Source organism: Scyliorhinus torazame, chromosome 5 (genome assembly GCF_047496885.1).
Source record: "Scyliorhinus torazame isolate Kashiwa2021f chromosome 5, sScyTor2.1, whole genome shotgun sequence".
Classification (NCBI taxonomy): domain Eukaryota; kingdom Metazoa; phylum Chordata; class Chondrichthyes; order Carcharhiniformes; family Scyliorhinidae; genus Scyliorhinus; species Scyliorhinus torazame.
This window is the reverse complement of record NC_092711.1, coordinates 128,245,055-128,269,825: the sequence shown is the minus strand read 5'-3', so window position 1 is coordinate 128,269,825 and position 24,771 is coordinate 128,245,055. Positions and strand designations below refer to the sequence as shown.

At 43.2% G+C, this 24,771-nt stretch overlaps 1 protein-coding gene across 1 annotated transcript in view; it reads right to left on the bottom strand.

The window, feature by feature from the left end:
* The window catches only part of LOC140419717 (uncharacterized), a 53,366-nt gene that overhangs the window by 8,137 nt on the left and 20,458 nt on the right, over nt 1-24,771 (bottom strand). Inside the window, exons 6-9 of the mRNA XM_072503656.1 lie at nt 21,823-22,116; nt 21,415-21,738; nt 11,166-11,468; nt 10,757-11,074 (exon numbers count right to left, since the gene is read on the bottom strand). Coding sequence (XP_072359757.1) covers nt 10,757-11,074; nt 11,166-11,468; nt 21,415-21,738; nt 21,823-22,116 — 1,239 coding nt within the window. The remainder of the gene's footprint in view (nt 1-10,756; nt 11,075-11,165; nt 11,469-21,414; nt 21,739-21,822; nt 22,117-24,771) is intronic.

Below are 24,771 nucleotides of genomic sequence, written 5' to 3'. Positions count from 1 at the left end.
TACAGAGTCCGGAGAAATGCTTATCTGATTGGGTGAATGGTGTCTCATGCCATTTAACATTGAAGGGAAATATAAAAAGGCACTTTGCAAACTGCAACGTTTTGTAGACATTGAGTTCCTGCCGTTGACTCATGTTTTGGTCTCCAGGAGATGGAGGAATTGAACCATTTTCATTTCTGTTACCCAGACATTTCACACACCTATCAAATTAAAAAACAGGTCCTCAAGGGTCATAATCTCCAGATTACTGCCCAAGCCACGTGCAAATTGACATAGGGAGGCAAGAATAAGGGAAGTTAACACGTGGCTGAAAGAGTGGTGTGGGAATGAGGGGTTCCTTTTCATGGGACACTGGCATCAGTTTTGGGACAGGGGGGACCTAGACCGTTGGGATGGTCTCCACCTGAACCGAGCTGGGACCAGTGTTCTGGCGAAAAGAGTAAATAGGGTGGTCAATAGGACTTTAAACTAAAGATTGGGGGGGAAGGGAAAGTCAGGGAACCAAGAGGTGAAGTAATCAGCGGGGAGCGTAGCTGCTTAGGAATACAAAAAAACACGAACAGACAAAACCCAAGAGTGGTTATGATTGTCCCCATCCCACAAAATATGACACAGTGTATGGAAAGACTCAGTAAACCAAGGTCCACCACACTAAGAAAACAAAAAGGGACGGTCAATAGAGAATTGAAGGTGCTATATTTAAATGCGCGCAGTGTACGGAACAAGGTAGATGAGCTTGTGGCCCAGATTGTGACTGGCAGGTATGATGTGGTAGGCATCACAGTGACATGGTTGCAAGGGGTTCAGGACTGGCATTTAAACATCCAGGGATTCACAACCTATCGAAAAGACAGAGAGGTGGGCAGAGGGGGCGGGGTTGACTTGTTAATTAGGAATGAAATTAAATCAATAGCACTAAACGACATAGGGTCAGGTGATGTGGAGTCTGTGTGGGTAGAGTTGAGGAACCACAAAAGCAAAAAAACCATAATGGGAGTTATGTACAGGCCTCCTAACAGTGGTCAGGACCGGGGGCACAAAATGCACCACGAAAGAGAAAGTGCATGTCAGAAAGGCAAGGTCACAGTGATCATGGGGGACTTCAATATGCAGGTGGACTGGGTAAACAATACTGCCAGTGGTCCCAAGGAAAGGGAATTCATTGAATGTTTACAGGAGGGCGTTTTGGAACAGCTTGTGATGGAGCCCACGAGGGAACAGGCCATTCTGGACTTAGTGTTATGTAATGAGCCAGACTTGATTAAAGATCTTAAAGTAAGGGAGCACTTAGGAGGCAGTGATCATAATATGGTCGAATTCAATCTCCAATTTGAAAGAAAGAAGGTAGAATCAGATGTAAAGGTGTTACAGTTAAATAAAGGTAACTACAGGGGCATGAGGGAGGAACTGACGAAAATCGACTGGGAGCAGAGCCTAGTGGGAAAGACAGTAGAACAGCAATGGCAGGAGTTTCTGGGAGTAATTGAGGACACAGTACAGAGGTTCATCCCAAAGAAAAGAAAGGTTATCAGAGGGGGGATTAGGCAGCCATGGCTGACAAAGGAAGTTAGGGAATGCATCAAAGCAAAAGAGAAAGCCTATAATGTGGCAAAGAGTAGTGGGAAGTCAGAAGATTGGGAAGACTACAAAAACAAACAGAGGATAACAAAGAGAGAAATAAGGAAAGAGAGGATCAAATTTGAAGGTAGGCTAGCCAGTAACATTAGGAATGATAGTAAAAGTTTCTTTAAATACATTAAAAACAAACGGGAGGCAAAAGTAGACATTGGGCCGCTCCAAAATGACGCTGGTAATTTTGTGATGGGAGACAAGGAAATAGCTGAGGAACTAAATAAGTACTTTGCGTCAGTCTTCACAGTAGAAGACATGAGTAATATCCCAACAATTCAGGAGAGTCAGGGGGCAGAGTTGAATATGGTAGCCATCACAAAGGAGAAAGTGCTAGAGGAACTAAGAGGTCGAAAAATTGATAAATCTCCGGGCCCAGATGGGCTACATCCTAGAGTTCTAAAGGAGATAGCTGAAAAAATAGTGGAGGCGTAGTTATGATCTTTCAAAAGTCACTGGAGTCAGGGAAAGTCCCAGAGGATTGGAAAATCGCTGTTGTAACCCCCTTGTTCAAGAAGGGAACAAGGAAAAAGATGGAAAATTATAGGCCAATTAGCCTAACCTCGGTTGTTGGCAAGATTCTAGAATCCATTGTTAAGGATGAGATTACTAAATTCTTGGAAGTGCAGGGTCGGATTAGGACAAGTCAGCATGGATTTAGTAAGGGGAGGTCGTGCCTGACAAACCTGTTAGAGTTCTTTGAAGAGATAACAAATAGGTTAGAGCAAGGAGAGCCAATGGATGTTATCTATCTTGACTTCCAAATGGCCTTTGATAAGGTGCCTCACGGGAGACTGCTGAGTAAAATAAGGGCCCATGGTATTCGAGGCAAGGTACTAACATGGGTTGACGATTGGCTGTCAGGCAGAAGGCAGAGAGTTGGGATAAAAGGTTCTTTTTCGGAATGGCAACCGGTGACGGGTGGTGTCCCGCAGGGTTCAGTGTTGGGGCCACAGCTGTTCTCTTTATATATTAACGATCTAGATGACGGGACTGGGGGCATTCTGGCTAAGTTTGCCGATGACACAAAGATAGGTGGAGGGGCAGGTAGTATTGAGGAGGTGGGGAGGCTGCAGAAAGATTTAGACAGTTTAGGAGAGTGGTCCAAGAAATGGCTGATGAAATTCAACGTGGGCAAGTGCGAGGTCTTGCACTTTGGAAAAAAGAATAGAGGCATGGACTATTTTCTAAACGGTGACAAAATTCATAATGCTGAAGTGCAAAGGGACTTGGGAGTCCTAGTCCAGGATTCTCTAAAGGTAAACTTGCAGGTTGAGTCCGTAATTAAGAAAGCAAATGCAATGTTGTCATTCATCTCAAGAGGCTTGGAATATAAAAGCAGGGATGGGGACTTCCGGGTGGGCGATGACCAGCTGAGTCGCACGTTTCGGCAGCTCCCGGTGGAACGGACTTTTGGGCTCTTAATAGGAGCCCCATCGGCAATTTTAACGGCAAATAACACTGTGCGGTAATCCAGAGGGAATCCCCCCTGGACACGGATGGAAAAAAGAGAGGAAAGTAGCCGGATTGCGGTGGATCCTCTAGAGCAGCGGCCAGGAAGGCAGGCACAAAGCAAGATGGCGTCGGAAGGAGGCAGTTTAATATGGGGCCCTGACCAACAAGAGTTCCTGCGGCGTTGCGTAGATGAACTCAAAAAGGAGATGAAGAAGGAGCTGTTGGCCCCGATATTACAAGCGATTGAGGGGCTAAAGGAGGAGCAAAAGACCCAGGAACAGGAACTTCGGGTCATGAAGGCAAAGGCTGCTGAGAATGAGGACGACATACAGGGCCTGCCTGGTGGTGAAAACGGAGATCCACGAGGCACAACACAAAAGATGTGTGAAAAGGCTGGAGGTGCTGGAGAATAATGCGAGGAGGAAGAACCTAAGGATTCTTGGTCTTCCCGAAGGTGCAGAAGGGACGGACGTCGGGGCATATGTGAGCATGATGCTGCACTCGTTAATGGGATCGGAGGCCCCGACGGGTCCGCTGGAGGTGGAGGGAGCCTATCGGGTTATGGCGCGAAGACCGAGGGCTGGAGAAATTCCTCGAGCAATAGTGGTGAGATTTCTCCGATATAAGGACAGAGAGATGGTCCTCAGATGGGCAAAGAAAACTCGGAGCAGTAGGTGGGAGAATGCGGTGATCCACGTATATCAAGATTGGAGTGCGGAGGTGGCGAGAAGGAGGGCAAGCTTTAATCGGGCCAAGGTGGTGTTGCATAAAAAGGTCAAATTCGGAATGCTGCAACCGGCAAGACTGTGGGTCACACATCTAGGGAAACACCACTACTTCGAAAGGTGAGGCGTGGACATTTATTGTCGAGGAGAAGCTGGAGTGAGTGGGCCAGAAAAAGAACGTTTGGGACAAAAGTGGGGGGATGAATTTGTGGGATGAAGGAGGGAAAAGGGGGAAGAGAGGACTTCCCAAGTTGTTAAACCTGCGACCCTGTAACTTCTCTCTCTTCCCCATGTCGTGGGGGAGGGGGTGAGGGAGGATGAGGAGCTGAGGGCGCCGGCCATTGGGGGCGGGGCCAAAAGGGAAGCGCGGGCTTTGTTCCCGCGCTATGGTAATCATGGCGGGAACAGGGAAGCAGGAAGGAGGGGGCCTCGCACAGTGTGAGCCGAGGTCACGGGGGGAAGCCGAGGTCGGCCAGAGTTTGCTGACTTCTGGGAGCAACAGGGGGGGTGCAATTAGCTAGCTTGGGATCTAGCGGGGGGGGGGTTAACTGGGTTGCTGCTGCTGGGGAGAAGGGGGAGCTGGTATGGGAGGGGGGGATCGGGGCGGGGAGGCACCGTCTGGGGGGGATACAGCTACGTGGGAACCGGGTGAGGAGCTGGATTGAAAAAGGAAATGGCTAGTCGTCAAGGGGGGGTGGGGTAAAGAGCCCCCCAACCCGGTTGATCACGTGGAATGTGAGAGGGCTGAACGGGCCGATTAAGAGGGCACGAGTACTCGCACACCTAAAGAAACTTAAGGCAGATGTGGTTATGCTTCAGGAGACGCATCTGAAGCTGATAGACCAGGTTAAACTTCGCAAAGGATGGGCGGGGCTCGATGCAAAAAACAGGGGGGTGGCCATACTAGTGGGGAAGCGGGTAATGTTTGAGGCAAAGACTATAGTGGGGGCAGATACGTGATGGTGAGTGGCAAACTGCAAGGGGAGGCGGTGGTATTAGTGAACGTGTATGCCCCGAACTGGGATGATGCCAATTTTATGAGGCGTATGTTAGGACGAATCCCGGACCTAGAAGTGGGGAAGTTGGTAATGGGTGGAGACTTTAATACGGTGCTGGACCCAGGGCTGGACAGATCGAGGTCCAGGACCGGAAGGAGGCCGGCTGCAGCTAGGGTGCTTAAGGATTTTATGGATCAGATGGGAGGAGTAGATCCCTGGAGATTTAGTAGACCTAGGAGTAAGGAGTTTTCGTTTTTCTCCTATGTACACAAAGTTTATTCACGAATAGATTTTTTTGTTTTGGGAAGGGCACTGATCCCAAAGGTGACGGGGACGGAGTACATGGCTATAGCCATCTCGGATCATGCTCCACACTGGGTGGACCTGGAGATAGGGGAAGAAAAATAACAGCTTCCACCCTGGAGAATGGACATGGGATTATTGGCAGATGAGGGGGTGTGTTTAAGGGTGAGGGGTTGTATTGAAAGGTACTTGGAACTTAATGATAATGGGGAGGAACAGGTGGTCTGGGAGGCACTGAAGGCAGTGGTTAGAGGGGAGCTGATATCTATTAGGGCACATAAAGGAAAGCAGGAGGGTAGGGAAAGGGAGCGGTTGTTGAAAGAACTTCTGAGGGTGGACAGACAATACGCGGAGGCACCGGAGGAGGGACTGTACAGGGAAAGGCAAAGGCTACATGTAGAATTTGACTTGTTGACTACGGGTAATGCAGAGGCACAATGGAGGAAGGCACAGGGTGTACAGTACGAATATGGGGAGAAGGCGAGTAGGTTGTTGGCCCACCAACTGAGGAAAAGGGGAGCAGCGAGGGAGATAGGGGGGGTGAGAGATGAGGAGGGAGAGATGGAGCGGGGAGCGGAGAGAGTGAATGGAGTGTTCAAGGCATTTTATGAAAGATTATATGAAGCGCAGCCCTCGGACGGGAAGGAGAGAATGATGTGCTTTCTGGATCAGCTGGAATTTCCTAAAGTGGAGGAGCAGGAGAGAGTGGGGCTGGGAGCACAGATTGAGACGGAGGAAGTAGTGAAAGGGATTGGGAGCATGCAGGCGGGGAAGGCCCCGGGACCAGACGGATTCCCAGTTGAATTCTACAAGAAATATTTGGACTTGCTGGCCCCGCTACTGATGAGAACCTTTAATGAGGCGAGGGAAAGGGGGCAGCTGCCCCCGACTATGTCAGAGGCAACGATATCGCTCCTCCTAAAGAAGGAAAAAGACCCGCTGCAATGCGAGTCATACAGGCCCATTTCCCTCCTGAATGTGGATGCTAAGATTCTGGCCAAGGTAATGGCAATGAAGATAGAGGATTGTGTCCCGGGGTGGTCCATGAGGACCAAACTGGGTTTGAGACGGGGAGACAGCTAAATACAAATATACGGAGGCTGCTAGGGGTAATGAGGATGCCCCCACCAGAGGGGGAAGCGGAGATAGTGGTGGCGATGGATGCCGAGAAAGCATTTGATAGAGTGGAGTGGGATTATTTGTGGGAGGTGTTGAGGAGATTTGGCTTTGGGGACGGGTATATCAGGTGGGTACAGTTGCTGTATAGGGCCCCGATGGCGAGCGTGGTCACGAATGGACGGGGGTCTGACTATTTTCGGCTCCACAGAGGGACAAGGCAGTGATGTCCTCTGTCCCCGTTATTGTTTGCACTGGCGATTGAACCCCTGGCCACAGCACTGAGGGGTTCCAGGAAGTGGAGGGGAGTACTTAGCGGGGGAGAAGAACACCGGGTATCTCTGTATGCGGATGATTTGTTGCTATATGTGGCGGACCCGGCGGAGGGGATGCCAGAGATAATGCGGATACTTGGGGAGTTTGGGGATTTTTCAGGGTATAAACTGAACATGGGGAAAAGTGAGTTATTTGTGGTGCATCCGGGGGAGCAGAGCAGAGAGATAGAGGATTTACCGTTGAGGAAGGTAACAAGGGACTACCGGTATCTGGGGATCCAGATAGCCAAGAATTGGGGTACATTACATAGGCTTAATTTAACACGGTTGGTGGAACAGATGGAGGAGGATTTCAAGAGATGGGACATGGTGTCCCTGTCATTGGCAGGTAGGGTGCAGGCGGTTAAAATGGTGGTCCTCCCGAGATTCCTTTTTGTGTTCCAGTGCCTCCCGGTGGTGATCACGAAGGCTTTTTTCAAAAGAATTGAGAAGAGCATTATGAGTTTTGTGTGGGCTGGGAAGACCCCAAGAGTGAGGCGGGGATTCTTGCAGCGTAGTAGGGACAGGGGGGTGCTGTCACTACCGAGCCTAAGTGAGTACTACTGGGCCGCCAATGTTTCAATGGTGTGTAAGTGGATGGGAGAAGGGGAGGGAGCGGCGTGGAAGAGATTGGAGAGGGCGTCCTGCAGGGGGACTAGCCTGCAAGCAATGGTGACGGCGCCGTTGCCGTTCTCACCAAAGAAATACACCACAAGCCCGGTGGTAGTTGCTATAGTGAAAATTTGGGGGCAGTGGAGACGGCATAGGGGAGGGACGGGAGCTTCGGTGCGGTCCCTGATAAGAAACAATCATAGGTCCGTTCCGGGGAGAATGGATGGGGGATTTGGAGCATGGCAAAGAGCTGGGGTAGTACAACTAAGAGATCTATTTGTAGATGGGACGTTTGCGAGTCTGGGAGCGCTGACGGAGAAATATGGGTTGCCCCAAGGGAATACATTTCAGTACATGCAATTGAGGGCTTTTGCGAGGCAACAGGTGAGGGAATTCCCGCAGCTCCCGACGCAGGAAGTGCAGGATAGAGTGATCTCAAAGAGACATGGGTGGGGGACGGTGATGGAGATGAGGGACAAGGGGGAGATCATGGTAGATGAGCTGATGGGAAGAAGAACTGGGGGAGGAGATTGAGGAGGGGCTGTGGGCTGATGCCCTACGTAGGGTAAGCTCATCGTCCTCGTGTGCCAGGCTAAGCCTGATACAATTTAAGGTGCTACACAGGGCGCATATGACTGGAGCACGGCTTAGTAAATTTTTGGGGGTAGAGGATAGGTGTGCGAGATGCTCGAGAGGCCCAGCGAATCACACCCACATGTTCTGGTCATGCCCGGCACTACAGGGGTTCTGGGTGGGGGTGGCAAAGGTGCTTTCGAAGGTGGTGGGGGTCCGGGTCGAACCAAGCTGGGGGTTGGCTATATTTGGGGTTGCAGAAGAGCCGGGAGTGCAGGAGGCGTGAGAGGCTGACGTGTTGGCCTTTGCGTCCCTTGTAGCCCGGCGCAGGATATTGTTAATGTGGAAGGAAGCCAAACCCCCGGGTGTAGAGACCTGGATAAACGATATGGCAGGGTTTATAAAGTTAGAACGGATTAAGTTTGTGTTAAGGGATTTGGCTCAGGGGTTCACCAGGCGGTGGCAACCGTTCGTCGACTACCTCACAGAAAGATAGAGGGAATGGAAAAGAAGTAGACAACAGCAGCAACCCGGGGGGGGGGGGGGGGGGGGGGGAGGGAGGAATCGGACGGACTCTCAGGGGTGTTATTGTATAGGTATTTGGTATATGTAATTGTATGTTGGATTGTATTTTTGGAGAGTATTTATTTTGGACAAGGCAGTTGCCATTTAGTTTTGTTTTTTGTTTTTGTTTATATATTACTTATTTATTTGTTTAAAACTGGCCACGGTTATTTATATTGCTTTATTGTTGTGTAAAAGAAACACTACGTATTGTTATGTTTGGCCAAAAAAATTGAATAAAATGTATTTTTAAAAAAAAAAATAAAAGCAGGGATATACTGCTGAAGCTTTATAAAGCATTAGTTAGGCCCCATTTAGAATACTGTGAGCAATTTTGGGCCCCACACCTTAGGAAGGACATACTGGCACTGGAGCGGGTCCAGCGGAGATTCACACGGATGATCCCAGGAATGGTAGGCCTAACATACGATGAACGTCTGAGGATCCTGGGATTATATTCATTGGAGTTTAGGAGGTTGAGGGGAGATCTAATAGAAACTTACAAGATAATGAATGGCTTAGATAGGGTGGATGTAGGGAAGTTGTTTCCATTAGCAGGGGAGACTAGGACCCGGGAGCACAGCCTTCGAATAAAAGGGAGTCACTTTAGAACAGAGATGAGGAGAAATTTCTTCAGCCAGAGAGTGGTGGTTCTGTGGAATTCATTGCCACAGAGGGCGGTGGAGGCCGGGACGTTGAGTGTCTTTAAGACAGAAGTTGATAAATTCTTGATTTCTCGAGGAATTAAGGGCTATGGAGAGAGAGCGGGTAAATGGAGTTGAAATCAGCCATGATTGAATGGTGGAGTGGACTCGATGGGCCGAATGGCCTTACCTCCGCTCCTATGTCTTATGGTCTAAATCATCGTCCTGTGTCCGGCTTCACTAATTAGCCTCAGGATCCGCTTATTAAAGGGACTTTACTGGATCAGTGTAAAATTTGTTCCTGCCGTCAAACCCTTGTCTCGCCCCTTTACCACATCCCACCCCAAGGCCTCTCTGGGTCAGAGATGAGGTTCCAATTCTTAGCAACTGGAGTCAAACCAGAAAGGTAATGGTCAAGCTGTGGGCTGGACCCAATCCAAACTGCGTAGGTCCAGTCACACAACAAAGTGAGCGTACAGACAAGGTTTGGGTTGGACCGGAGAATCTGAGATAGGTCTGTATCTCCTCCCTCTTTGTCCACTTTCATCGGGACTGTCACCATGGACTGGATTTGAACCCAAATGATTTGTAATGAAATTCAACGGCCCATTCGATTCACAAGCAATCACTTTATTTCACAGACTTGCTGGTGGCATTGATATTGGTGTTGTGCACCATCAGGGAGTGTCACATCAAAGTTAGTCTGATACAGGAACCTCGGCACACACCCAGAACAAGAACAAGTAGGACAAGAAGAAGCAGCTTTTCCACCCGGAACTGGAAGATTTGCGTTTCCACCTGGAACTGGAAGAGTTGCAGATTTAAGTATTATATATTTCCACCTCCCCTCCCTGGGGCTGGGAAAGTGAGAGCCCCACCCAGCCTCGGAATTCTGCTCCATCCGGTCTTTATAGGATCCTGAAGATACTAGGTCAGGTAGACTGAGTCAAGCTTTTGCACTTTGACCAGAGCAGTGGGCTTAGAGGACACGAGCTGCCATTGAAAGGATCAGGGATCAATTCAAAACTAATCTGGTGAAGCAATATTTCAGTGAGTGGTCAGCCTCTGGAACAGGCTCACTCGGGACATTCTGAAAGTAGATCATGGGAAATCTTTCAAATGCAAAACTGGAAAGATTATTTTCATCAATCAACATAGAAAAGGAACAGGTCAGAGGTGATTTGAACAGTGGGGGGTATCATGTGGGGCTACAATTTCACAATATACTCCAGTCATGGAGAGTACAGTCAGGTGAGGGTTCAAATGAGCTTCTCAGTCCCCTTTTACTATCTCAGTTATTTATTTCCAGGTTTTACTTTTGAAACTGAATTCTAAATGTCAAAGTGGCTTGGTGGAATTTGAACTCAGCTCTCTGGATGACTAACTGAATGATTCAGCATTGGCTCATTGGTCGCACCTTCCCCTCTATGTCAGCAGGTCGTGTGTTCAAAGCTCCCTTTGGATATTTGGGTGTATAATCTGTGCCGCCCCACTTGGTGTCGGTGCAGAGGGAGTGCTGCACTGTTGGACGTGACAAGGCCATGACTGCACCCGCCCCCTCCCCCTCAGATTGAACAAAAAGATCCTACAGCCAATATCCAAGATGAGACGGGGGGAAATCCCCTTTGAGGCCTGGCCAATGTTTACCCCTCAAGCCACAGCACAAACACAGATAATCAGTTCACCATCACATTGCTGTTAATGGGATCTTGCTGTGTACAAATTAATTGTCGTGTTTCTTTCATTCGTGTCGAACATGACTGAACCTCATGGCGATGGGGGGAAAAACCATGTGAATATTGGATTGACACCCAGAGTCCTACCTTGGATGGAGTTCACTGTCTCATTGATGTTGAAGTTGGAGGCAGGGTGAGACACTGCACAGGTGAAGACTGAGCCTTTCCTCCACTCCTCTGTGTTCACAGTCAGGTAGTGCCTCACACTGAAAGCCTCCCCTTGCTCCAGAGCCGTGAGTCCAGCACGAGTGTTGGAGGAGATGGGAGTGCCGTCCTTCTCCCAGGAGATGTGTATGAGGTTGGGGTAGAATCCAGAGATGATACACTCGAGTGTGGCTGTGCTCTGATTCTCAACCTCTTGAGCTGGTGGAGGCAGCAGTCTGACTTTGGGACTTTTTGGATGAACTGGAATGAAGGGAGCAAAAACAAAGAGGGTATTAAACTCTTTCCCCAAGGCTAACCAAGTTAGGTGTGTAATTTCTGATCTCTTGCCCACCTTTTGAACTCTTTGTCCGTTTTGAAATGGGTGAAGATGAGGAACCACTTTGAGCAGAGCACACAAACTCTGCCCCGCTGTCCCATTCCTCCACAGTGGTCCGGAGTTGGCTGATGACGGTGTATTGAGTGCCTTCCTCTCTCTGTTGCTGAGTCGTAACCCCTTTACTTCGCTCCTTCCCATTCACGTTCCAGCTGATGTGGACCTGGCTCGGATCAGAACAGACCACCGTACACAGCAGGGTAGCAGTCTTGTTGATCCAAACCTCTTCAATTGAAGGATTTTGCATAAAAACTGACATTTCTGGGAATGGGAAAGGGACAACTTCAGAAGGATTGACATTGTTTGGTGACAGTAGGGGTCAGAAATTTAGTTGGGAGCTTTTCGGTTGATGATAATCAATGATAGGGCAGCAAGGAATGACTTTAAATGGTCCCACTTTTCAAACTGTAATATCTTGACCTGACATTGGGTGAAAACACAAACCAGCTAAATGTGTAGCAAACTGAACATTAGAAAATTCCACGGTCGTTTCAGCGACATGCTGCAATTCTCAGTTTGCAATTTATCACCGAGAAAACATAATCCGAGCATTAAGAAGCGGTGGCATCCATTTTGAATTTGTTTGCTGTGACTTTGGTCCACAGTGAGGACTGCAGTTGAGTTGTGGGGTTGAGCAACATTTAGATGTGGTGCTGTTAATAAATTGCATCCTCCAGTTTGTGAAATGGATTGAGACAGATGCAGACTACTCAGCAACAGAAATAATTGATTAAAATCTGATTTACTTCCAGCCCCTCCACCTCCCCGCTGCTGTATGGGGGGCTGTGCAGGTCAATTTGTGACATTGAGCAGATTGAATCAATGGGTCCCCTTCTTGGAGACTCCCTCACACTGCCTCAGTTTTACAATTCTGATCCTAGTGTACACATCTCACCGTCCGCACCTCTCCTTATCTCTACCACCTTTGCCAACCCTACAATTGTCTGAGAACGCTGCAATGCACCAACCCTGGCCTCTTGTACACCCAACGCTCCCTGTGCCTTCAGCTGTCTAGTCCCTAATCTCTGGAAGTCTGTAGCTGAATCACAATTCCATGGGAATCACCCTTTCCTACTTCTAGACGCTCCTTAAAACCGATCTCTTCCCGCCCGTCCAAATAACCCCTGCCTTGGTTCATCATCAGTGCTTTCTGGTTGCTTTCCAGTGCTGAACTCCAGACATTTGTCTGTACGAAAGGTGATTTATAAAAGCTGGTTATTGTGGACAGGTCCCTGTGAAAAAAAGGTGATTAGTTTGCAATGGCAAAGCAACCCATAAATCAGACAAAATTACAGAAGGACCCCTCTTGCTGGAGCTCGGGGATCATTTGTGATTAACATGTAAAATCCCCCCCACCCCCGGCTCCAGTTTCACATTCAAGTCATTGGACAAGAAAGCGAATGGTTTACTGAGTCCTTCACACGTTTTCCCCATTGTTATCAGTATCCCAAAAGAACTTCACCACTTCAGATATAATCCGACAGCTCACTGCATGTTCTGAACACTATTCACACACACAGACACACATTCATACAGTCAGTGATGTGTAAACCGAGCTTTAATACCCACTGTATATAGTCAATGATTCATAAACCGAGCTTTAATACCCACTGTATATAGTCAATGATTCATAAACCTAGCTTTAATACTCACGGTATATAGTCAATGATTCATAAACCTAGCTTTAATATCCACTGTATATAATCAATGATTTATAAACCTAGCTTTAATATCCACTGTATATAGTCAATGATTCATAAACCGAGCTTTAATACCCACTGTATATAGTCAATGATTCATAAACCTAGCTTTAATATCCACTGTATATAGTCAATGATTCATAAACCTAGCTTTAATATCCACTGTATATAATCAATGATTTATAAACCTAGCTTTAATATCCACTGTATACAGTCAATGATTCATAAACCGAGCTTCAATACCCACTGTATATAGTCAATGATTCATAAACCTGGCTTTAATATCCACTGTATATAGTCAATGATTCATAAACCTAGCTTTAATATCCACTGTATATAGTCAATGATTCATAAACCTAGCTTCAATACCCATTGTATATAGTCAATGATTCATTATACTAGCTTTAATATCCACTGTATATAGTCAATGATTCATAAACCTAGCTTCAATACCCACTGTATGTAGTCAATGATTCATCAACCTAGCTTTAATTTCCACTGTATATAGCCAATGATTCATAAACCTCGCTTTAATATCCACTGTATATAGTCAATGATTCATAAACCTAGCTTTAATATCCACTGTATATAGTCAATGATTCATAAACCTAGCTTTAATTTCAACTGTATATAGTCAATGATTCATAACCAAGCTTTAATACCCACTGTATATAGTCAATGATTCATAAACCTAGCTTTACTATCCACTGTATATAGTCAATGATTCATAAACCTAGCTTTAATATCAACTGTATATAGTCAATGATTCATAACCAAGCTTTAATACCCACTGTATATAGTCAATGATTCATAAACCTCGCTTTAATATCCACGGAATATAGTCAATGATTCATAAACCTCGCTTTAATATCCACTGTATATAGTCAATGATTCATAAACCTCGCTTTAATATCCACTGTATATAGTCAATGATTCATAAACCTAGCTTTAATATCCACTGTATATAGTCAATGATTCATAAACCTAGCTTTAATATCAACTGTATATAGTCAATGATTCATAACCAAGCTTTAATACCCACTGTATGTAGTCAATGACTCATAAACCTAGCTTTAATATCCACTGTATATAGTCAATGATTCATAAAACTAGCTTTAATATCCACTGTATATAGTCAATGATTCATAAACCTAGCTTTAATATCCACTGTATATAGTCAATGATTCATAAGCCTCGCTTTAATATCCACTGTATATAGTCAATGATTCATAAACCTAGCTTTAATATCAACTGTATATAGTCAATGATTCATAACCAAGCTTTATTACCCACTGTATATAGTCAATGATTCATAAACCTAGCTTTAATATCCACTGTATATAGTCAATGATTCATAAATCTAGCTTTAATATCCACTGTATATAGTCAATGATTCATAAACCTAGCTTTAATACCCACTGTACATAGTCAATGATTCATAAACCTAGCTTTAATACCCACTGTATATAGTCAATGATTCATAAACCTAGCTTTAATACCCACTGTATATAGTCAATGATTCATAAACCTAGCTTTAATACCCACTGTATATAGTCAATGATTTATAAACCTAGCTTTAATATCCACTGTATATAGTCTCAATGATTCATAAACCTTGCTTTAATATCCACTGTATGGAGTCAATGATTCAATAACCTAGCTTTAATAACCACTGTTTATAGTCAATGATTCATAAACCTAGCTTCAATACCCATTGTACATAGTCAATGATTCATTATACTAGCTTTAATATCCACTGTATATAGTCAATGATTCATAAACCTAGCTTCAATACCCACTGTATGTAGTCAATGATTCATCAACCTAGCTTTAATATCCACTGTATATAGCCAATGATTCATAAACCTCGCTTTAATATCCACTGTATATAGTCAATGATTCATAAACCTAGCTTTAATATCAACTGTATATAGTCAATGATTCATAAACCTCACTTTAATATCCACTGTATATAGTCAATGATTCATAAACCTAGCTTTAATATCAACTGTATATAGCCAATGATTCATAAACCTCGCTTTAATATCCACTGTATATAGTGAATGATTCATAAACCTAGCTTTAATATCAACTGTATATAGTCAATGATTCATAACCAAGCTTTAATACCCACTGTATATAGTCAATGATTCATAAACCTCGCTTTAATATCCACTGTATATAGTCAATGATTCATAAACCTAGCTTTAATATCAACTGTATATAGTCAATGATTCATAACCAAGCTTTAATACCCACTGTATATAGTCAATGATTCATAAACCTAGCTTTAATATCCACTGTATATAGTCAATGATTCATAAACCTCGCTTTAATATCCACTGTATATAGTCAATGATTCATAAACCTAGCTTTAATATCCACTGTATATAGTCAATGATTCATAAACCTAGCTTTAATATCAACTGTATATAGTCAATGATTCATAACCAAGCTTTAATACCCACTGTATATAGTCAATGATTCATAAACCTAGCTTTAATATCCACTGTATATAGTCAATGATTCATAAAACTAGCTTTAATATCCACTGTATATAGTCAATGATTCATAAACCTAGCTTTAATATCCACTGTATATAGTCAATGATTCATAAACCTAGCTTTAATATCAACTGGAAATAGTCAATGATTCATAACCAAGCTTTAATACCCACTGTATATAGTCAATGATTCATAAACCTATCTTTAATATCCACTGTATATAGTCAATGATTCATAAACCTAGCTTTAATATCCACTGTATATAGTCAATGATTCATAAACCTAGCTTTAATACCCACTGTACATAGTCAATGATTCATAAACCTAGCTTTAATACCCACTGTATATAGTCAATGATTTATAAACCTAGCTTTAATACCCACTGTATATAGTCTCAATGATTCATAAACCTAGCTTTAATATCCACTGTATGTAGTCAATGATTCAATAACCTAGCTTTAAAAACCACTGTTTATAGTCAATGATTCATAAACCTAGCTTTAATATCCACTGTATATAGTCAATGATTCATAAACCTAGCTTTAATATCCACTGTATTGAGTCAATGATTCATAAACCTAGCTTTAATACCCACTGTATATAGTCAATGATTCATAAACCTAGCTTTAATATCCACTGTATATCCTCAATGATTCCTAAACCTAGCTTTAATATCCACTGTATATAGTCAATGATTCATAAACCTAGCTTTAATCTCCACTGTATATAGTCAATGATTCATAAACCTAGCTTTAATATCCACTGTATATAGTCAATGATTCATAAATCTAGCTTTAATATCCACTGTATATAGTCAATGATTCATAAACCTAGCTTTAATATCCACTGTATATAGTCAATGATTCATAAACCTCGCTTTAATATCCACTGTATATTGTCAATGATTCATAAACCTAGCTTTAATATCCACTGTATATAGTCAATGATTCATAAAACTAGCTTTAATATCCACTGTATATAGTCAATGATTCATAAACCTAGCTTTAATATCCACTGTATATAGTCAATGATTCATAAACCTCGCTTTAATATCCACTGTATATAGTCAATGATTCATAAACCTAGCTTTAATATCAACTGTATATAGTCAATGATTCATAACCAAGCTTTAATACCCACTGTATATAGTCAATGATTCATAAACCTAGCTTTAATATCCACTGTATATAGTCAATGGTTCATAAACCTAGCTTTAATATCCACTGTATATAGTCAATGATTCATAAACCTAGCTTTAATACCCACTGTACATAGTCAATGATTCATAAACCTAGCTTTAATACCCACTGTATATAGTCAATGATTTATAAACCTAGCTTTAATACCATCTGTATATAGTCTCAATGATTCATAAACCTAGCTTTAATATCCACTGTATGTAGTCAATGATTCAATAACCTAGCTTTAATAACCACTGTTTATAGTCAATGATTCATAAACCTAGCTTTAATATCCACTGTATATAGTCAATGATTCATAAACCTAGCTTTAATATCCACTGTATAGAGTCAATGATTCATAAACCTAGCTTTAATACCCACTGTATATAGTCAATGATTAATAAACCGAGCTTTAATATCCACTGTATATCCTCAATGATTCATAAACCTAGCTTTAATATCCACTGTATATAGTCAATGATTCATAAACCTAGCTTTAATCTCCACTGTATATAGTCAATGATTCATAAACCTAGCTTTAATATCCACTGTATATAGTCAATGATTCATAAAACTAGCTTTAATATCCACTGTATATAGTCAATGATTCATAAACCGAGCTTTCATCTCCACTGTATATAGTCAATGATTCATAAACCTAGCTTTAATACCCACTGTATATAGTCAATGTTTCATAAACCTAGCTTTAATACCCACTGTATATAGTCAATGATTCATAAACCTAGCTTTAATACCCACGGAATATAGTCAATGATTCATAAACCTAGCTTTAATATCCACTGTATATAGTCAATGATTCATAAAACTAGCTTTAATATCCACTGTATATAGTCAATGATTCATAAACCGAGCTTTCATCTCCACTGTATATAGTCAATGATTCATAAACCTAGCTTTAATACCCACTGTATATAGTCAATGTTTCATAAACCTAGCTTTAATATCCACTGTATATAGTCAATGATTCATAAACCTAGCTTTAATACCCACTGTATATAGTCAATGACTCATGAACCTAGCTTTAATACCCACTGTATCTCGTCAATGAGTCTTAAACCGAGCTTTAATATCCACTGTATATAGTCAATGATTCATAAACCTAGCTTTAATATCCTCTGTATGTAGTCAATGATTCATAAAACTAGCTTTAATATCCACTGTATATAGTCAATGATTCATAAACCTAGCTTTAATACCCACTGTATATAGTCAATGACTCATGAACCTAGCTTTAATACCCACTGTATATAGTCAATGATTCATGAACCTAGCTTTAATATCCACTGTATATAGTCAATGATTCATAAACCTCGCTTTAATATCCACTGTATATAGTCAATGATTCATAAACCTAGCTTTAATATCAACTGTATATAGTCAATGATTCATAACCAAGCTTTAATACCCACTGTATATAGTCAATGATTCATAAACCTAGCTTTAATATCCACTGTATATAGTCAATGATTCATAAACCTAGCTTTAATATCCACTGTATATAGTCAATGATTCATAAACCTAGCTTTAATACCCACTGTACATAGTCAATGATTCATAAACCTAGCTTTAATACCCACTGTATATAGTCAATGATTTATAAACCTAGCTTTAATACCATCTGTATATAGTCTCAATGATTCATAAACCTAGCTTTAATATCCACTGTATGTAGTCAATGATTCAATAACCTAGCTTTAATAACCACTGTTTATAGTCAATGATTCATAAACCTAGCTTTAATATCCACTGTATATAGTCAATGATTCATAAACCTAGCTTTAATATCCACTGTATAGAGTCAATGATTCATAAACCTAGCTTTAATACCCACTGTATATAGTCAATGATTCATAAACCTAGCTTTAATATCCACTGTATATCCTCAATGATTCATAAACCTAGCTTTAATATCCACTGTATATAGTCAATGATTCATAAACCTAGCTTTAATATCCACTGTATATAGTCAATGATTCATAAAACTAGCTTTAATATCCACTGTATATAGTCAATGATTCATAAACTGAGCTTTCATCTCCACTGTATATAGTCAATGATTCATAAACCTAGCTTTAATACCCACTGTATATAGTCAATGTTTCATAAACCTAGCTTTAATACCCACGGAATATAGTCAATGATTCATAAACCTAGCTTTAATATCCACTGTATATAGTCAATGATTCATAAAACTAGCTTTAATATCCACTGTATATAGTCAATGATTCATAAACCGAGCTTTCATCTCCACTGTATATAGTCAATGATTCATAAACCTAGCTTTAATACCCACTGTATATAGTCAATGTTTCATAAACCTAGCTTTAATATCCACTGTATATAGTCAATGATTCATAAACCTAGCTTTAATATCCACTGGAAAAGTCAATGATTCATAAACCTAGCTTTAATACCCACTGTATATAGTCAATGACTCATGAACCTAGCTTTAATATCCACTGTATATAGTCAATGATTCATAAACCTAGCTTTAATATCCTCTGTATGTAGTCAATGATTCATAAACCTAGCTTTAATATCCACTGTATAGAGTCAATGATTCATAAACCTAGCTTTAATACCCACTGTATCTCGTCAATGAGTCTTAAACCGAGCTTTAATATCCACTGTATATAGTCAATGATTCATGAACCTAGCTTTAATCTCCACTGTATATAGTCAATGGTTCATAAACCTAGCTTTAATACCCACTGTATATAGTCAATGACTCATGAACCTAGCTTTAATACCCACTGTATATAGTCAATGATTCATGAACCTAGCTTTAATACCCACTGTATATAGTCAATGATTCATCAACCTAGCTTTAATACCCACTGTATATAGTCAATGATTCATAAACCTAGCTTTAATATCCACTGTATATAGTCAATGATTCATAAACCGAGCTTTAATATCCACTGTATATAGTCAATGATTCATAAACCGAGCTTCAATACCCACTGTATATAGTCAATGATTCATAAACCTAGCTTTAATACCCACTGTATATAGTCAATGATTCATAAACCGAGCTTTAATATCCACTGTATATAGTCAATGATTCATAAACCTAGCTTTAATATCCACTGTATATAGTCAATGATTCATAAACCTAGCTTTAATATCCACTGTATATAGTCAATGATTCATAACCTAGCTTTAATATCCACTGTATATAGTCAATGATTCATAAACCTTGCTTTAATCTCCACTGTATATAGTCAATGATTCATAAACCTAGCTTTAATATCCACTGTATATAGTCAATGATTCATAAACCTAGCTTTAATATCCACTGTATATAGTCAATGATTTATAAACCGAGCTTTAATACCCACGGTATATAGTCAATGATTCATAAACCTAGCTTTAATATCCACTGTATATAGTCAATGATTCATAAACCTAGCTTTAATACCCATTGTATACAGTCAATGATTCATAAACCTAGCTTTAATATCCACCGTATATAGTCAATGATTCATAAACCTAGCTTTAATGTCCACTGTATATAGTCAATGATTCATAAACCTAGCTTTAATACCCATTGTATACAGTCAATGATTCATAAACCTAGCTTTAATATCCACCGTATATAGTTAATGATTCATAAACCTAGCTTTAATATCCACTGTATATAGTCAATGATTCATAAACCTAGCTTTAATACCCATTGTATATAGTCAATGATTCATAAACCTAGCTTTAATATCCACTGTATATAGTCAATGATTTTTTAAATCTCTACCAGATATATTTATTCATTGATTTATAAATTTTGGTTTAATATCCACATTGATGATGATAAATAATCTGCAATTTCTGAGCTGCTCAGCTTTACATTAATAATTAAGTTTCAACGTTTAACTATCTTTGATGATATGTTGGCTCCCACCATAAAACCTCGCTGGATGGAGGAGACCTCTGTCTTGGTGTAAAATGCTGATATTACTGGCCAAATAATGTCTGTAATTCCATTTCCCTTTGGGAAAAGAATTAAACACACTTTCCCAGTGAAATTCCTGGTGAACATTGGACTCCTCTCATGCACTGATGTCAGTATCTGGGAAGTGGGTGAAGAGAACAGTTTCCAATTCTGCTCCCAAGGATTCTCATCGGGAACGTACCGGGATGTACAGGACCCAGTTGGATCCCTGTGTCCTGTTTCACCAGTTTGCCTCAGGACCAACAGCAGGAGAATGGAGCAACCTTCTTTTACTGGATCAATGTGACTCAATTCACAACCAAGCCAACACTGAATTTCACACGTTGGTTCTGACACTTGTATTGGCATCAGCATCAGAGAAGGTCATATCGCAGTTAATCTGAGACAGGAACCTCCGTTTACACCAGAAAAGGAACAGGTCAGACGAGAGCTCGCAGCATTTCCACCCAGAATACGAATATCTGTGTTTCCACCTAGAACTGGAAGAATTGCAGCTTGAAGTGTTATACATTTTTACATCTCCATCCCACAGCTGGAAAAGTAGGAACTCTACACAGCCCCTGGCCTCTGCTCTCTCCTGTCTTTTCAGGATCCTAAAGGAAGTAGATCATGTGGACACTGACAAGCTGTTTTAACCTTGTCCAGAACAGTAAGATCAGTGGGCATGACCTCTGTTTGAAGAGAGCAGGATTGCCACTCTTTCTTTCTATACCTGGCCTCTGGATTGTTAGTCCACCTCCACATCGACTCCATTCCCATAGCTTTACCATTAGGGGTGAACTTGTCTGGCCCCAGGAGACTTCATATGAGAACACCATGATGTCAACATAGGAATACGGCCCAGGATCTTACCTAGGATGTTGTTCACCTTCTTCTTGGTGCTGAAGTTGGTCGCTGGATGAGACACTGCACAGGTGAAGACTGAACCTTTCCTCCACACCTCTGTATTCACAGTCAGGTAGTGCCTGACACTGAAAGTCCCTGCCTGCTCCAGAGCGGTGAATCCAGGGCTGGTGTTGGAGGAGATCTGAGAGCCATCTTTCTCCCAGTAGACATCTATGAGGTCTGGGTAGAATCCAGTGATCACACACTCGAGCATGACTGTGCTCTGATTCTTGACCTCTTGGGCTGGTGGAGGTAGCAGTCTGACGTTGGGACGTTTTGGTTGAACTGGAGCTGATGGGCAAAACAATGAAAGTGTTAAACTCTTCCCCTCAAGGTTCACAAAGTTAGGTGTGTAATTTCTGATTTCTTGCCCACCTTTTGCACTCTTTGCCTGTTTTGGCACAGGTGAGGATGAGGAACTACCTTGAGCAGAGCACACAAACTCCACCCCGCTGTCCCACTCCTCCGCAGTGGTCTGGAGTTTGCTGATGACGATGCCTTTCTCTCTCTGTTGTTGAGTGGTAACTCCTATAATTCTCTCCTTCCTGTTGACATTCCAGGTGATCTGTACCTGGCTTGGATCAGAACAGACCACTGTACATATCAGGATAGCCGCCTTCTTCATCCACACCTCTTCCACAGAAGGATTTTGGATAAAGACAGACATTTCTAGGAATGGGAAACAGTGCAAATCAGAAGACTGGGCAATATTTGGGATCAGCAAGCTTCAGGTAAGGTCTTGCTATTAAATGTAAACCATGAAACAAAAAGAAGAGAAGTTGCCTTAAACAGTAACGTCGATAACCTGGAGCTAATCTAATGTGCAGCGCTCCATCTAAATTTTGTAACAAATGGACAATAAGAAAATCCCAGCTTTGTTTGAAAGATTGCAATTCTCAGTTTGCAAGTTTGGACCAGGAAAACATAATCACAGCGTCAGGAACCCACCAGACCCACCAGGAACCCCCTTTTGAATCAGTTTGCCCTTACTGTGGCCAACAGACCCACAGTGACGACTGCAAATGAGTTGTGGGACTGAGTGGCTTTTAGGTGCAATGGATGGAGACAGAGATACAAAGTGCTGAGCAAAAGGAACAGTGAAACAGATGCTTTTTCACTGTGTGGGGCTGTGGAATAATGGCTGAGGTTGGGCACACTGAATCAATTTCATTCCACCACGGCTCAGTTGTCAGCCTCTTACCTCCGAATCATTGTGGCTTCACGTCCCACTTGTGCACAGAACTCAAAGCTGCCACTCCTGTGCAGTACTGAGGGAGTGCTGCACTGTCACAAATGCTGCCTTTTGGATGAGAAGTGAAAATGACACCCTGACTGCTGTTTCAGGTGGGCTGAATAGAACATCAGGTACGTCAGTCCCAGCGTCCTGGCCAACATATATTCCTCACTCAACACCACAAAAACAGGTCACCTGGCCATTGTCACGTTGATTTTTATGGGACCTTGCTGTGTGTAAATTGGCTGCTGTGTTTCCAACTTTACAATAGTGACTACACTTCAAAAGAACTTCATTGGCTGTGAAGCACTCTGGGATGTCCTGTGGTCATGAAAGAAGATAGTTAAATGCAAATCATTCTTTGCTGTTCTTTTTCTGATTGGAGACAGTCCTGGATCTCCTCAGTGTTAAAATCCTGATCCTAATGTTCCATTGGTCTGGCCTCTCCCTGTCTGTGTCATCTTCTCCAGTCCGACAACCGCCCAGAAACTCTGCACGAATCTGCTCCCTGGCCCACCCTTCACTCCCTCTCTCCCAGCAATGGTGGCCACCTAGGCTCTAATCTCTGGAACTCACTGCCTAAATCTCAGTGACCTGCCACCTCTCTCCCCTCATGAGAGACTCTCCTTAAAACCTTGCTCTTCGGCTAAGGTTTTGGTCACTGTGGTGAACGTATTGCTACTGCAATTCACCACTGTATTGTATTGTATTCTGTTGATGCCCCTCTGGGCTCCGCCTGTGGCTCCGCCCCCTCGGGGATGGTATATAAACCCCTGTAGCAGCACTCAGTACAGGGCAGTTGCAGGCAGGCACAGATCTAGCTTATTAAAACCACTGTTCACTTCTACTAATCATCTCGTGTGAATTGATGGTCGCATCAGTCACAATCTCTCCTTCTTTGGGCTCAGTGTCAGTTTCTCTTTGGTTTTCCTCCTGTGAGACACTTTGGAATGTTTTGCTACATTAAAGGCGCTATCTCAATGCAAATTGTCATTGATTCCCTGTCGAAGAAGATGGTTAGTTTGCATTGGGAGAGCACCCCCCATGAGTCAGAGGAAGTAACACAAGTCCCCTCTTCCTGCAGATTGGGGATTATTTCTGCCCAACATGTACTTCCTCTAGTTTCATTCCAGAGTTACCGGCCTGGGAAGATAACGTGTGATTGAATTGTCCACATTTTCTGATTTGTACTCGTCTCCCAGGGATGTCGCCACTTCGGACATCCCACAGCTCACTGCGTGTTCTGTACACGATTAAAACACACACATTCATTTTCTGAATCACAACTGCTGTGATCCACACTGATTGTTCTCTCCCGATGTAATATTAACACTTGGAGAGAAACAGGGGGCGGGATTCTCCCACCCCCGCGGGTCGGAGAATCGCCGGGGGGCGGTTTGAATCCCGCCCCCGCCGGCTGCCGAATCCTCTGGTGGCGGGGATTTGGCAGGGGCAGGAATCGCGCCGCGCCGGTCAGCCCCCCCGGCGATTCTCTGGCCCGCGATGGGCCGAGTGGCCGTCCGTTTTTGGTCGGTCCCGCCGGCGTAAATTAGAGTAGGTACTTACTGGCGGGACCTGGCTGCGCGGGTGGTCTCCGGGGTTCTCGGGGGGATCTGGCCCCGGGAGGTGCCCCCACAGTGGCCTAGCCCACGATCGGGGCCCACCGATCCGCGGGTGGGCCTGTGCCGTGGGGGCACTCTATTCTTCCACGTCGGCCGCTGTGGTCCTCCACCATGGCCGACGCGGAGATGAACCCCCCTGCGCATGCGCTGGGATGGCGCCAGCACACGCTGGCGTCCCGCGTATGTGCCAACTCGCGCCGGCCGGCGGAGGACCTTCGGCACCGGTTGGCGTGGCGCCAAGCCCCTTCCCTGCCGCCCGGCGCAAACTACCCTGGCGCCAGCCTAGCCCCTGAAGGTGCGGAGGATTCCGCATCTTTGGGGGGGCTCGACGCAGGAGTTCACGCCACTCCTTCCCGCTGGAGTTGCTCGCCCCGCCGATTCCCACAGAATCCCGCCCAGGATTCCTATATTTGTGTCTGGATCGAAATCTTTCTTGTCCGCCAACTATCAGCTCTTCCAGCTTCAATT